This window comes from Delphinapterus leucas, chromosome 10 (assembly GCF_059928025.1).
Source record: "Delphinapterus leucas isolate spDelLeu-1000000601 "Yukka" chromosome 10, BTC_Dleu_Yukka2, whole genome shotgun sequence".
NCBI lineage: Eukaryota > Metazoa > Chordata > Mammalia > Artiodactyla > Monodontidae > Delphinapterus > Delphinapterus leucas.
Genome location: NC_143138.1, coordinates 22,370,982 through 22,385,579, shown reverse-complemented (window position 1 = coordinate 22,385,579; position 14,598 = coordinate 22,370,982). Strand labels below are relative to the sequence as shown.

Genomic DNA, 14,598 nt, shown 5'->3' with positions numbered 1-14,598 from the left:
TCGTCTATCTCTATCTTAAGTTCACCCTTCCTGAAGCTGCCCTGAGCATCAGGGGGTGTTTTACCCAGAGTTCCTGGAGCCCTTGAATAGGAAATATTCCTATTCCTATTCCTAATAGAGCCGTGCTCTATTAGGACTTTCAGTTCTGTTAAAGCACATTGTAAACAGCAGTCTTTTAAAAAAAGGGTCTTTCTGGAAGCAATCGAATTCGAAGAAAATCTTTGGGAAAGGGAAGAGTAAGTGGGAATTGAGAAAGAGTAATGGTCTCCTTCATTTGTGCTTCTTACCCCTGGGCCTCTTTTCCCACTTCCAGTTTTTTCCCCAAAGATGCTTCACATTCTTTGTTCAGGCTTTTTCATTTGTCTCCTGCTCAACCCAACCCATCCTTCATTTATAAGCCACCTCCTCCAGGAAGTCTTCCTGAAATCGTTTTCACTCATTCTCTGATCTGTAAACATAATCCTCCACTCACTCTTCTCCCCTCAGCACACCTTTACAATTTGGTAATGACATATCTTGGTTGATGATAGATATACCTTGTTTGCCTCATCACACTCCCTGATTCAGTAATGGCAGATTTTGGATGATGATGGATATACTTTACCTGCCTTGTCATACTTCCTAAGGGCAGGGACCTTGGCTGGCTTGTCATCAGTCTCCCAAACACCTTTTCATATCTACCTCTCCCTCTCCAAGGCTCCCAAAGACTTGTAGGCTCTTTATTGTTACTTTTTTAAATATTTATTTATTTGGCTGCGCTGGGTCTTAGTTGCGGCATGCGGGATCTAGCTTCCTGGCCAGGGATAGAACCCAGGCCCCCTGCATTGGGAGCACGGAGGCTTACCCACTGGACCACCAGGGAAGTCCCAAGACTTGTAGGCTGTTTAAAAAGATGGGGATGTTACTGATATGGGGGAGAGATAAACTGAAGAATAAACAAAAAGAGAGAAAAAAAGGAAGAGATGGAAAAGAAATGAGGGGATTAGGTAAGGCCTTCGCACCTCTAGCATCTCCAGTGCCATGCATGGGTGTTTAGTTGCAACATTCCACAACACCACAAGCAGACATCCTGGAGAGAGCTGGAAAGAGATGCGAACAGTTATGTGGGAGACACCTATATTAAGAAGATGTGGTGCTAACAGAGAGGCAGGATCCAGTCACGGTCAACTAGAGCAAGCCAAGCCAAGCCAAGCCAAGCCAAGCCAACACACACTAAAAATCACCTCCACCCACCCAGCTCTCCGGAGATAGAATAAACCCAAGGGGGAATTAGAGGATCAATTGCAGAGTTGATGGAGATTCTGGTAAGGGAGGGAGACAGTCTTGAAAAGTGAGACATTTCCTGGCAACGTCTGTTTCCAAATGCCTTTTCCCTGCACTACATGTCCTAAAATCATTAAGTGTGGACTCACAGCAACTACTGCTTAAAAGCTGAGCTAAAGCATTTTTAGCAGTAATCCTCATCATCTGGTTATAGAACGCAAGTTTCAGCTGGATCATGAACTTCTTGAGCCAGACTGAACACCATGTCTCACTTCACATGAGCATCCCCCAGCACTGGGCCTGGCGTCTGCCAGTGAAGAATGACTGTTGATTGAGAAGGATAAGAATATCTGTGTCTGTAATGGACACCAAGGGGGGAAAGAGGTGGGGGGGGGATGAATTGGGAGATTGGGATTGACATATATACACTAATATGTATAAAATAGATAACTAATAAGAACCTGCTGTATAAAAATAAATAAAATAAAACTCAAAAATTTAAAAACAAAAAAAAGAATATCTGTATCTGGCATTTAGAAGATCTAAGCAGAGTCAGTCAAAAGACCCTTTCGCGTTGCCCTATTGGTGATGGGCAGTTCAGTGACTGGCTATATATTTATTGAGACCGTCTGTGTGCCAGTCACGGTTCCAGGTTCAGGGAAAACAGCAGTGACCAGGCTAGGTTCCTCTTCCTATAAAACTACCTTCTGTTGGATAGAAACAGATCAAACCAGATAAATAGATCATTTCAGATAGTGATAAATACCATGAATCAATATATCTGGGTAAAGAGACAGTGAGCACTTTGGAGGAAAACTACTTGACATACAGTGGTGAAAGAAGTCCTCTCTGAATATGTTACCTTTGAGTTGAGACCTGAATGAGAAGGTGGAGACAGCCATGGATATTGCTAGAGGAAGGAACATGAGTGCAAAGGCCTGGCGGTAATGTCAGTCTTGTTATGCTCAAGGAACAGAAAATATAAGGCACTGCAGGTAAAGCATAAGGAGCAAAATGGGGAGGGGAAGGTCCACCTGTAACCTCAACATGTAAGACAGTGGGTCCCCCCTTGGTTAAACATTGGAATCACCTGGAGAGCTTTTAAAACTCCTGATTCCTGGGACCCATCCCCAGAGATTCTGTTTAATTGATCTGAGGTGTCTCCTGGGCATCAGGAGTTTAAAAGTTCTCCCAATGACTTTAATGTGCAACAAAGGATGTGAACCATCGACTAGGACTTGAAGGTCATAGAAAGGCTCTTGGATTGGTGACGATACAAGGTTCCTGATGAGACTCAGAGGCATTTCTCTGATATTCCAGGCCCAGATCCAGAAAGAACCCAATGTCCAAGAGGCCTTGGGGTGGGGATAGAGCCAAGAAAATGAAGCAGTCCAAAAAAAAAAGAGAGAGAGACAGAGACAGAGAGACAGAAGAGGACAGACAAGAAAGCCCAGAGAGGCAGAGAAATCCGAAAAACGTGACAAACTGGAAGGGGCAAATACAAGTGCATACAGTCCCAAAGGGCCAGAGACTGAGGGAGAAAGGGAAAGCATGTGTATTAGTTTCCTATTTGCTGCTGTAACAAATTATCACAAACTTTTGTTTGAAATCTGAGAAACAACACACATTTATTATCTTATAGTTCTGTAGTTCAGAAGTCTAAAATAGGATTTACAGGGCTAAAATCAAGCCCTGTCGGCGGGGCTGGATTCCATCTGTAATCCATCTCCTAGCCTTCTCCAGCTTCTAGTGGCCACCCACTTCCTTTGCTCATGAACCCCCATCCTCAGTCTTCAAAGCCAGCAATGTCAGGCTGAGAGATAAGCTTCTATCTCTCTGGTTGTCTTCTTCGGCTTCTGTCCTCCACTTTTTTCTTTTTTTTCTTTGGCTCACCACGTAGCATGTGGGATCTTAGTTCCCCGACCAGGGATCCAACCAGCGCCCCCCTGCAGCAGAAGTGTGGAGTCTTAACTGCTGGACCGCCAGGGAAGTCCCTGTCGTCCACTTTTAAGGACGCTTGGATAATCTAGAATAATCTCCCTACTTTAAACTCAACTGATTAGCAACCTTAATTCCACCTGCAAGCTTAATTCCCATTTGCCATGTAAGGTAACATGTTCACAGGTTCCAGGAATTAGGACATAGACATCTCTGGGGGACTTTATTCTACCTATCATTACATGGATGTCCATTTTACAAAATAGACTTTGGTCATATCTGAAGTCTTTTTCTTGGATAGCTGTGTGTTTTATGGAGCTGGGAGGCTTTTCCAAGATGAGTGTGTTGATTTGTGTACCTTGTTTATCAGGGTGTCATGTTTGAGTGTCTCCCTGATAAGTAGGGGAGAGAAGGATGCCTGGAGGAGTTGCCTAATAACATGCTGCTGCTTCATAAAGACCTACTGTTGTTGCATTGCTGTTCTAATTGACAATAAAACTAATGACAGAGTGTCTCTTTGCATGTGTTCTTTGAGTACGTCTATCTGTCCCTAAATAATCCTGGATGTCCGTCCCAGTGATATTCAGGGTGTATGAGACTATTTGAGCATATCTGTGACTTTGCATTATATGAAAGTATCTGCCTATTTGTGCATTTCGGGGCATTTAGACATTGCTGGATGCACACGCATGTTTGTACAACAGTGTGTGTGATCATAGTTGTAGACATCTGAATGTTTACTTATTCACAACCGCACAGGGGTACCAGACAGAAAGGCCTAGCATGAGAGAGGTGGAGGAACTAGGAAGAAGAGGGAGCAAGGAGGAAGGAAGGAAAGGAGGGAAGAGGAGAGGGAAGGAGGAAAGAGACAGAGAGATGGAGGTGAGGGAAGAGGGCATGAGGAAAACTCCGGAAAAAAAAAAATCAGAAAGTAGAAGGGAGTTCTAGGGATCTGAAATTAAAAAGCGGCAGGGTGGAATCACAGCAAGGCCATGAATCAGAAGATCTGGGTATGGCTCCACTTCAGGTCATTCCCTTACTGTGTGACCTTGATAGTGCCAGGTCTCTGGGCCTCAGTTGACCAAAAGAGTGAAAATAGACAACCTTTGGGTACATGCCAAAGAAGGAGAGAAAGAGAAAAGTGGAAATAAAAACATACACAGGGAAAAGAGAGACAGACAACTAGAGAGAGAGACATAGGAAGAAACAAGGGAGGCCATGGGAGCCAGCCAGAGGTACAGCTGAGAGAGCCCTACGCTGACTCCCTGAGGTGGGGGTGTGGGCGCCTGCTCTCCACCCCTTACCCCACAGCTTCAGTGTCCTCAAGCCCTTAATAGGTAAGGCAGAAAGATGGAGAGGAGAGAGGCCTCTGGAATGACAGCCACACACCAACACTCAGAGGACTGCCAAAGCCGCACAAACCAGGATCCCTGCTTCCTGGCCCCAGGCCCCCAGATGTAGGTGTGCCAGCCACCTAGAATGACATACCCTGGCGATGTGGGCACACATGCCAAAAGCGAGCCGGGGCGCCCTGCCCACCTGTACACAGCAGGCCAAGGGGGAGGCGAGATTCGAGCAATTCGGGGGGGTGACGGGGGCTACCCACCCCACACCTTGATACCTTGCCCCCAGAGCGCCCCCTAGCGAACACCTCTTTGGCTCGAGACCTAGATGTCCCTTCCACCCTCCTCCTCCAAACCTCACGGGGAAGCGGGAGAACCAGATGGGGTGTTACGCAAGCCCTGATGTTTACCTCCCGCAGGGGCCTCCTCCCTCCCTATAAAGCCTGACGTAGTGAGGAGATTGGCGGAGACAGACTGGTTGAAGAGAGAGGCGATTCCAGGAGAGCGCCAGAAAGCGTCAGAAAGTTAATGTGGGAGGCGGAGAGAGGGGCAGCGACGCAACCAGCAGCAGAGGCGCTCAGCCACCTGAGTAGCCCGAAGGTGGTCGCGACGGTCGCGGAAGGGACGGCGCCCGGACGCTGGCTCCCCATGGAGGCATCCGAGCCGCTGGGCCGGGGACTGGTGCAGCGCCTGGAGCAGCTAGCGACGTGCCCGCTGTGCGGGGGTCTCTTCGAGGACCCGGTGCTCCTGGCGTGTGAGCACAGCTTCTGCCGCGCGTGCCTGGACCGCCGCTGGGGGACCCCGCCGCCCCCCGGCCCCGAGGCGCCCCCCACCGCCTGCCCGTGCTGCGGCCGGCCGTGCCCCCGCCGCAGCCTGAGGTCTAACGTGCGGCTGGCGGTGGAAGTGCGGATCAGCCGCGAGCTGCGGGAGAAGCTGGCCGAGCCCGGGGCCCGAACTGGGAAACGCCGAGGGGGCCGCATCCCCACCATGGGCTGCCTGGCCCCGCACGGAGAGGTGAGGCAGGGGTGCGCTTCGCGAGTCCGCAGCTGTCGGCCGAAGGGGCCATCCGCGGGCTCCCTGGGGAAGCGGAGAATGTCACCTCCAGAGCTGGGGCCCTTCTCGAAGTTTAGGCAAAAGATGGAGCTGGGGAAAGAAAAGCAGAGGACGAGGGGGCGGCAGCTGTCAAGTGAGAGATGCCGGGAGGGAGTTGACGCTTTGCCCAGAGGGAAGCTGGACGGATGCCTGAGTCTTGGGAGAGGGGCTGGAGGGAAGGGGTTGGGGCACCAGACAGAACAGGAGGAGACCCCTAAGGCCCGGCGAAGAGCGCGGGAACTGGGAGGCTGGGAAAAGACGCCGCTAGGCGCCCCGGAGGCGGAGGCCAGGCGGAGGGGAGGGTGCTGGGTGCCTGGGAGGTTGGTGAGGGAGACCAGAACTCGCCCAGCGGAGAAGCAGGAGGGAGGATGGACAAAAAGCTGAAGTGGAGGGGCGGGGAAGGAGGCGGCTGTCACAAGTTGGGAAGAAGGGAGGGAGGCAGATCCAAAGTCCCCTGCCGTGTCGTGGGGTGGGTCCCCGGGCTCCGGCCTGGGCCTTGCTGTGTTGTTATTGTTATCCTCCGCTCCTCCCAGGGCCCCAGGCAGAGGCGGCCACGGGTGGAGGCAAGGTCCGGGAAAACAGAAGTTGGGACCTCTGGCTCCTCTCCACATCCCACCCTGATCACCCACCCACCTAGCCTCCAGCGTCCCTCCTGGGCCCTGACTCTTTGGCTGTCAACCAACCCCATTCCCTTGCCGACCCCCAGGCGCCCCGCATTCCCGCCTGGCTTCTCGCCAGCAGCCGAGCTGGTCTCGAGTCTTGCTTCCACCCTTTGAAGTCTACATACACCTAATTAGTCTAGGTGTAATTGGCATAAATAGGCAAATTGCCTTTCCTCTCTCCCCTTCACCACCCTACGGGTCTGCCCCAGTCTTTCCCACTAGACTGCGAAGCCGGAAGAGGGAATCCTAGTATTTGGATGGGGAGCATCCAGCGCCCTCTCCTGGCTCTCATGGTACCCTGCAGATCTGCTGGGCCTTCTGGGACACATCCAAGTCCAGCTGCTTCCTTGGTCAGGGTAGAGAGACACAGAACAAAGGGCCCTATAAACGACACTGGGCTTTTATGGCAAGAGGGGAAGCAGCTTTATTATAAGGATTTTATAAATGAACTCTTAGCCTAAGGACTCTAAGTATGTGTTTGGTCTGTGTGATGGAGGAGGCGGGGCATGTTTATCTGGGATACACCCTCAGTAAGGTGGATAAGGATGGGGGCCACTGAGAAAGAGAAGGGGGGTGGGCTGGGAGGAAACAGGGAACGGTGAGGACTCTGGGGGCAAGAAAAAAGCCTGGATGAGGCTGGGGAAGGGGAACTGAGAGGCTTTGCGGCACGGCAAACGGAGGAGGACGGTAGGGGTGGAGTTAGGAGGATGAGAAAGTGGTGACTGAGAGGAAGGAAAGGTCATGAAAAGGGAAGGGGGAGAATGAGAGGAAAAGGGAGCACAGGGGATAAAGAGGTGAGATCAGTCGGAGATGCGAGGAGGGACCTCACCAAATCAGACCCAGCTACCTGAGGAGGTGGGGGAAGAGCTCCCCACAGTATGAAGCCCAGAGCTCACATCCATGTTTTTTTCTGCCCACCCCAGGATACGAAGAGGACATGGAGAAGGTGAGTTCCATTTTCACTGTTTTTTCTTTTGCACTATCAGCTGCCACATCCATCTTCTTACGGGGGCCACATCTTTGTCCCACTCAGACAGGTTTTGTGGGTGTGGCCTCACCCTTTTCTGCTCCAGAGATGTGAGTGGGATAGAGGTGGGGACATCAGAGGGCAGAGGGTGTCTACCAATTTCCTGACCCTTCTCCCTCATCTATCCAGGTTTGATGCCCCAACTCCCAAGTCATCTAACTCAGAGGACGATCTCCCTGAAGATTACCCAGTGGTCAAAAACATGCTTCATAGACTGACGGGTAAGGAAGGCACAAGGGAGGGAACTAAATGAGAGGCTGTTTTCAGTTTATTCCCTTTTCTCTCTCAAATATGATCAAGTCCTTTTTGATGTCTGTATTAGTTTCCTAGGACTGCCATAGGAAAGCATTGCACACCGAGTGGCTTAAACAATAGAAATTTATTGTCTCATGGTTCTAGAGGCAGAAGTTAAATGATTCTAGAGGTAGAAGTCAAGGTGTCAACAGTGTTGGTTCCTTCTGGGGGCTGAGAGGGAGACTCTGTTCCAGGACTCTCTCCTAGCTTCTGATAGCCTCAGGCCTTCCTTGGCCTGTGGATGGCATTCTTCCTGTCTTCACAGCATCTTCTCTCTATACACACTTGTCTTTGGGTCCAAATTTCCCCTTTTTATAAGGACACTGGATATATTGGATTGGGGTCCACCCTAATGACCTCATTTTAACTTGATTACCTCTGTAAAGATTCTATTTCCAAATACAGTCAAATTCTGAGGTATTGGGGGGACTTCACAACTTTCGGGGGGGGAACACAATTCAACCTATAACAAGGTCTATCCTTCATTCCTCATATTCCAGCTATTCTCTCCTCTTACCTGTTCATACACTCACACAACAGACCCCTGGGGGTCAGCTGCTTCTGGGGAATCCCTGCTGCCACCACTTCTCATCACTCCCTTCCAGAAGTCTCCCAGGATTCCCGTGTCTCCTTGCCCCTGAGGCTCTGGGCCTTCTCTGCAGCTTCTGGGGAGTTCCTTCCATCACTTCCAAGGCTGCCCTCTGCCCTTCTTTAAACTGCCTAGAGAAGGTGCTCCGCCCTCTTGGTCACCCACCATCCCACCCAACCCAGATTGCTTCTAGCACCCCTAATCCAGAAATCTTTCCTCAAAGCACCCCATACACACAAGGCCAATGATTAGTTCTTTCTGGTCCCTTTGGCTATCACCACCTTCTCTCTCCTCTGCCCTGCGTTCCCTATAGAAATAGGCCTGTCTACTCCCACCTGTTCCTGTGGGTGGTGGGCTGGTTTCTCAGGATACTTGGATACTCTCAGGATACTCTGGCCCTCCCCTCTATCACGTGCGGTGCTGCTATCTGGTATCAGTCTTCCTCTTTAGCTCCATCTTCTCCATCCTGTTGACCCAGCTCCGCCCCCCCACCCCACCCCCACCCCCGATGCTACAGATTGAGGTATCAGTCCTCACCCTCCCTAGAAGTCAGACGAGCCTCACTCTGCCGCCAAGCCCGCAATCCCGGGCAACCCCTCCTTCAGTCTCTGCGCTGTGCCCCCTGCCCTGGGCCAGCAGGGTCCTTCTCCAAGTCCAATTCTCCAGAAGGAAGTGGCCCATCAGCGCAGGTTGGGTCTTGCCCAAGCCTGCTCTTCGTATGCCTTCACCCTCTTCGGTCCTACAGCAGCCTTTTGAGCTGCTGTGGGCCTCTTGTGTACCCTCCGCGCATCCTCTCCATCCTATCCCTCCTCTGATTCGGAAAGCCAGCTCACACGGTCCTCCCCCTGCTTTCTCCTCTCCAGCCGACCTGACCCTGGATCCTGGCACCGCTCACCGCCGCTTGCTGGTCTCCGCGGACCGCCGCAGCGTCCGACTGGCCCCACCGGGGACACCCGCACCCCGCGACAGCCCGGGGCGCTTCGATCAGCTCCCGGCGGTGCTGGGCGCGCAGGGCTTCAGGGCTGGCCGCCACTGCTGGGAGGTGCAGATCGCCGACACCGCCTCCCGCGGAGACTCTTCCGGGGAGGATGAGGACGACGGGGAGAGCCGCTATGCCCTGGGGGTGGCCGGGGAGTCGGTGCGACGCAAGGGCAGAGTAGGCCTATGTCCCGCGGAGGCTGTGTGGGCCGTGGAGGATCGCGGCGGCCGCCTGTGGGCGCTCACGGCCCCGGAGCCCACCCCGCTGGGCGGCGCCGGGCCCCAGCCGCGGCGCATCCGCGTGGACTTGGACTGGGAGCGGGGCCGCGTGGCTTTCTACGACGGCCGTTCCCTGGACTTGCTCTTCGCCTTCCAGGCGCCCGGTCCCCTGGGTGAGCGCGTCTTCCCGCTGCTGTGCACCCGCGACCCCCGCGTCCCGCTCTGCCTCGTGCCAGCGGAAGGCTGAGAAGCTCACCCACAACCCTTATTCTGGCTTGGTCAGAAATAAGTCTGCTTCCTCTTGGGCATGGAAATCCTTACTCATTCCAGGCATCATGTCCACGCCCATTGCCGGTGTATTGATAAGCACTCCTCCACCTACATTGTCTGTTTTCTTCCAGATAGTTAGGACCTCAACTGGCCTCCAGTTTCCACATCCATGCCCGAAGCTTAATTCATTCCTGCTCCCCCCACCAAATCTTGGGATGCTTCTCTCCCTTGGTTACCCCAGTACTTCCCAAGGGATCTCTCCCTTTCTATCTTTCCCAGGCCTGAATTGGGGAACAGGTCCTGCCCCATCAGTACTGGTAATTGGCCCATGTTTAATACACAGAGGCCCTGCCGGTCAAACATTTACCTCCCACCCCTGCCTCTCCTCCTGGCAAAGAAGGGCCCAGTGCCCTCTCCACAGGTCTGAGGGTTGGGCTTCCCTGCCTCGTCCATTCTGAGGTTTCTCCTCAAGAGAAACAAAAGCCTCCTCCCCCAAAACAAGAGGCTTGACTCTCGCCTGGGCCTTAGGGCCCTCTTTTTGGGGGAGAAGGGGGCAGGCCAGTTCTACTCCACCATGGCGGCTTTCTATGCTTACAGCCTTTTCCCATTAAGAACCTTCTTAAAACCTCCCCCCTGCACATACTCACAACAAGCAACCAATGGTGCTACCTCTCCTTTCCTCAACCTGGGAATGGCCCAGACACCCCAAATTCACCCTTGTATATAGCCTCACTTCTTTCCCCATATGTATAAATGGGCCCGTATTTAACACATTTTGTGATGTTGGGTTATTTATTTTGTGCATCTGTGGCAATAAATGAGATCTCAGTGGTGGTATGGATTTGACTGATCTCTGCAACTGTGCATGGCAAGAGGCCTGGAAAATGATATCTAGATCCCAGTAAGGGGTGGGGAAGGCCAGGACATCTGGGCTGGCAGAGACATCAAAGCCTAGGAAGGAAGGGGTGAGAGTACATCTCTTTGCTCCCTCCCAGTTCCTTCCTCTCCCATGGACCCAGGCCCCTGGGACCGTGTTGGATCTGTCTCCTAAGCTGGAAGACCAAAGGCTGAGGAGATAGTTGGCTCTAAGTGACCAGTCTTGAAGCCAGCTTTGTCAGAAACCCTAGGTCACACGAGAAGGGTGAGGGGAGAGGACATGACTATTTCTTTTTCCATTTCCCATTCTCCCAAGGTGAGAATGACAAAGACCTCTCTCTCTCCTAACTCCTCTTAAGGGCATGACGGGAGTGGGCAGGAGAGGAGGGAAAGGGCTAGGAGCCCTGAGGTCTCACATAAGACCTCACATCCCACAGGCAAGGACTAAGAGTTAGGATGACATAAATACATTAGTGGAAAAGCTCTAAGCCAGGATTAACAAGCATAGCTGGGGCAAGATTGCCTGGAATCTGACTAGGACCCTGGCAGTGAAAGCTGGGGCTATTGGAAACCCAATTTAACTGTTTGGAACTCAAGTAGAGAGTGCAAGGGCCAAGATAATTAGATCACAGGACAGGTAGTTTGGCAGTGAGAACAAAGGGAAAAGACTGGGACCAAGATGCCTGGATCCCTGAAGAGAGGAGGCAGAAATGAGGGCTGGGGGAGCCCAGAAGCCTGGGTTCTGGAATAGCAGCAAGTCAGAATTCCAGGATCTCTGTCCACCCTCCTCCCCCTCTTCCCTCTATCAGGCAGAGGAGAGGGGAGGAGGGGGCTGGAGAAGGGACCAAACCATGGGTTAAGTCCCCGAGTAGCCACATGAATACATTCAGGGCCAGACAGACACAGGAATGGTGGGGCAGAGAGGAATTTAGTGCTGCATTGGCCCTGGAGGGGGCTGGGAGGGGTCAGGAGGCTGGGGAGGGGTGGTGGGGCTTGGTCCCGGGGTTGCATGACGCCGTCCTTTGCGGTGGCCCCGTACACAGTGTGTATGACCACAGCCCTCCTCTTCCTCCTCGTCACTCTCCGTGGAGCTCTCGCCAAAGGCCCGAGGTTTCTCATAAATACAGCAGCCTGGATTTGGAGGGAGGAGCCCAGTTAAAAAGGAGGAAGAGAGAAGATGGAGCATCAGTTCCATTCCCATTGGATCTCAGTAAAAATCCCTACTTTCACCATTTTCTCCTCCTACCTTCCAGGAACCAACTTCCCCAGGCCCACACCCTGGGACTCAGACACCCAACTCCCTCGTCCTTTCCAGCCAGGAATCCGAAGCTCCATTTCTCCCGCCTCAGATACCTCTTGATTTTAAGCCTTGGCACATCCCAATTCAAGCCTCTCCCTACCTCTGTTTCTCTATCTTTAACCTTCTCTCCCTGATACTGGAGAACCACCAGGACAGCCAGAGGATTGTGAGCATCTGGGGGCTTCGGGAAGGTCAGTGAATGTAAGAAGGCAGAAGACATGCTGAGGGGAGCCAGGACTCCAGGGTTACTGTGGGCCAACAATTACTCACATTTTGATGAGCGGCGGCCCATGTGTTCATTGTCCACAGTGTCACTCGTCCATTCCACCTTTTTCTCTGGCTTCCGTTTCCGAAGTTTGATGGTTAGGCTCCGGTTCTCCTGGAACGTTAAGAAGGATGGCCATGCCATACCTAGCTAGTCCCCTCCTATTAACCTTTCCCACTTCCTCCCGGGGGCCTCCTCTCTTCCCTTCCTCCACTCAATCAGGATCAGACATAGTGCCAGAGGAGCTAAGGGCTGGGAGAAGATAAAATAGAACAGATTTTTGGCCTCAGGGAGTCCCTTGAGGAATCATGAAGTATTATTTCCTGTTCTTGGTAACCACTAGTATACAGAGAAGATACAATTCCTAACCTAGGAAAGGTCCCAGCAAATCTTCAAAGGAAAATATAATCCTCGCTGTTTCTCCGTCTTCCTCCCCAAATCATCCTTGGTGGTATTAATACATGGAAATTATTTTCTCAGTCACCAATGCCTAATCTTTGATCTCCCTTTTTTTTTTTCCAGACCCCCTACTCTTTTTCCCATTAAAGAAAGAACTCTGTTCTCACCTCTCTCATCCTCAAGCCCAGCCCTCCCCACCTGTTATCCACCTATTCCCCAGCATCCTGGCATCTCTAGTAACTATTACTCTAAACTCCCTTAGTCCAAGAGTTATTAAACCCAACACAACCTTCTCCCTTTGAAGGCAGCTTAAGTTGTTTTTGCAAAAATGCTACATTTTTCTCTATTTATATCTCCTCTGATTTTTCAAAATACTATCTTCATCTCCCTTTTCTTGTTCCCTCATTCCCTCTGCTTCCTTTTACAATCATTCCTTCAACAAATATTTACTGATAAGTATGGTTCCAGTCAAATTCCCCTGCAGCTGGCCTCCAACCATGCTTTCTCACACAGCCCTTCATTTCCCCCCAGCACATCCCTTGCTCCTTAATCTCCAAATTCCCGTTCTTTCATTACTTATACACACCACCACTCCAAGAAGCATCACCTATATCCTAACTCTATTGCTTGTCTCTTGACCAGCCTTCTGCACCAACTCTGACACACCCCAAATCTCCCAATACCTTGAGATTCTCCCAACCCCACTTCCTCCCATATCCCCAGGCCCAGCTCCTCCAGCAACTCTCCAAAGCCCTATCCCTTCCCTCCCGGTATCTCCCCAACCCCTAAACAGCACCGCCCCCCGCCTTTCTCACGGGCTCGGTTGTCACGGTAACCGTTGTCTCAGTGACGGTCTCACTCAGCCCGGCCCCTGCCTCCGCCATGGCTAAGGCTGAAGAGAGGGAGGAGGGGAGGAAGGGGGATGAGGCACCCTTCTGTCTTTTCTGTGTCTCTGAGGTCTAAGAGAATCAGTATCGGATTCAGATTAGTAGCCAGGATCTTCCACCTTCTTTTTTCCCCCTCTTCCTGGGCCTCCGCTGCCCCACCCCTGGGGATAACCTGTCCAACCCCACTTCCGGATCTCCGCTTCCGGGTGTGACGCATTCTGTGGTCCCCCTTTTCCCTTCCTGGCACTAAATGCGTCTAAGCTCAAGGTCGCCGGATTAGTTCCGCCGTAATGCGACAGTGCGCAGGCGCCGCAAGAAGGCTACACAACTTTGGCGGAAGGGGCGTCGCTGCGATGTGGAAGCAGGGGCGGGGCGATCAAGTGCAGCACGCGCATGCGCCTCAGAGATTGAGTTGGAACCTGCGGTCGAGGAGGGTAGAGTTGGGCTTCCCCCTGCAGACTGGTTACCGCACGTGGTTCAGATGTCCAGTAGCTGAGTCCATCCCACCCCCATCCCTTGGCTGTGTGGGAGCGCCGAGAAAACTAAGGGGCAATAATAATGATCCTACCACGGCCTAGCTTTGTTTTCTTATTGTTTCGTCTGGGAATTAAAGAATCGACACCTGGGAGCAGTTAGAAACACACTTGATTAAGAATCTGGTTTGGACCTCCCTGGTGGCGCAGTGGTTAAGAATCCGCTTGCCAATGCAGGACTATACGGGTTCGAGCCCTGGTCCGGGAAGATCCCACATGCCGCGGAGCAACGAAACCCGTGCACCACAACTACTGAACCTGCACGCCTACTGAGTCTGCATGCCTAGAGCCCGTGCTCCTCGACAAGAGAAGCCACCGCAATGAGAAGCCCATGCACTGCAACGAAGAGTAGCCCCCGCTCGCTGCAACTACACAAAGCCCGAGCGCAGCAACGAAGACCAAACGCAGCCAAAAAGAGCAAAACAAATACTGTATGCAGCCAAAAATAAAATTTAAAAAATAAACAAATTTATTTTAAAAAAAGGATCTGGGTTTTAATCCTCGCCCTATGCCTGTAGGTGTTCGAGCAGGGCGCTTAATGCGTCTTCAACTTGGATTTTTTCCTTTCACTGTGCTGTAACTTGAAGATGGAGGCGCATAAAACACTCACACCCTGCGTTTTAGCTCCCAGTCTAATGGGAAAGACTGGCATAAATACAGAAA

The 14,598-nt window shown here is 51.9% G+C and overlaps 2 protein-coding genes across 2 annotated transcripts; one reads left to right on the top strand and one right to left on the bottom strand.

The window, feature by feature from the left end:
- The first annotated feature begins 4,997 nt into the window (after positions 1-4,997).
- On the top strand, positions 4,998-14,418 carry RNF39 (ring finger protein 39). Its single transcript, XM_022562197.3, has 4 exons — positions 4,998-5,558; positions 7,222-7,244; positions 7,455-7,546; positions 9,072-14,418. Exons 1-4 carry the CDS (start codon positions 5,073-5,075, stop codon positions 9,650-9,652), a joined length of 1,182 nt encoding a protein of 393 aa, XP_022417905.1. The 5' UTR covers positions 4,998-5,072; the 3' UTR covers positions 9,653-14,418.
- Positions 11,334-13,606, bottom strand: PPP1R11 (protein phosphatase 1 regulatory inhibitor subunit 11). The gene is made up of 3 exons (XM_022562199.3): positions 13,331-13,606; positions 12,122-12,230; positions 11,334-11,682 (listed from the first exon to the last, which is right to left on the bottom strand). Exons 1-3 carry the CDS (start codon positions 13,397-13,399, stop codon positions 11,480-11,482), a joined length of 381 nt encoding a protein of 126 aa, XP_022417907.1. The 5' UTR covers positions 13,400-13,606; the 3' UTR covers positions 11,334-11,479.
- Positions 14,419-14,598: the final 180 nt, after the last annotated feature.

Bases quoted from the DNA above. Each gene is read 5' to 3' on its own strand.
- RNF39 (XM_022562197.3), top strand. From the start codon at position 5,073: ATGTGGGAGGCGGAGAGAGGGGCAGCGACGCAACCAGCAGCAGAGGCG. The intron at 5,559-7,221 runs GTGAGGCAGGGG...TGCCCACCCCAG, and splicing joins GCCTGGCCCCGCACGGAGAG to GATACGAAGAGGACATGGAG. The intron at 7,245-7,454 runs GTGAGTTCCATT...TCATCTATCCAG, and splicing joins ACGAAGAGGACATGGAGAAG to GTTTGATGCCCCAACTCCCA.
- PPP1R11 (XM_022562199.3), bottom strand. From the start codon at position 13,399: ATGGCGGAGGCAGGGGCCGGGCTGAGTGAGACCGTCACTGAGACAACG. The intron at 12,231-13,330 runs GTGAGAAAGGCG...TTAACGTTCCAG, and splicing joins TTACCGTGACAACCGAGCCC to GAGAACCGGAGCCTAACCAT. The intron at 11,683-12,121 runs GTGAGTAATTGT...CTCCAAATCCAG, and splicing joins GGGCCGCCGCTCATCAAAAT to GCTGCTGTATTTATGAGAAA.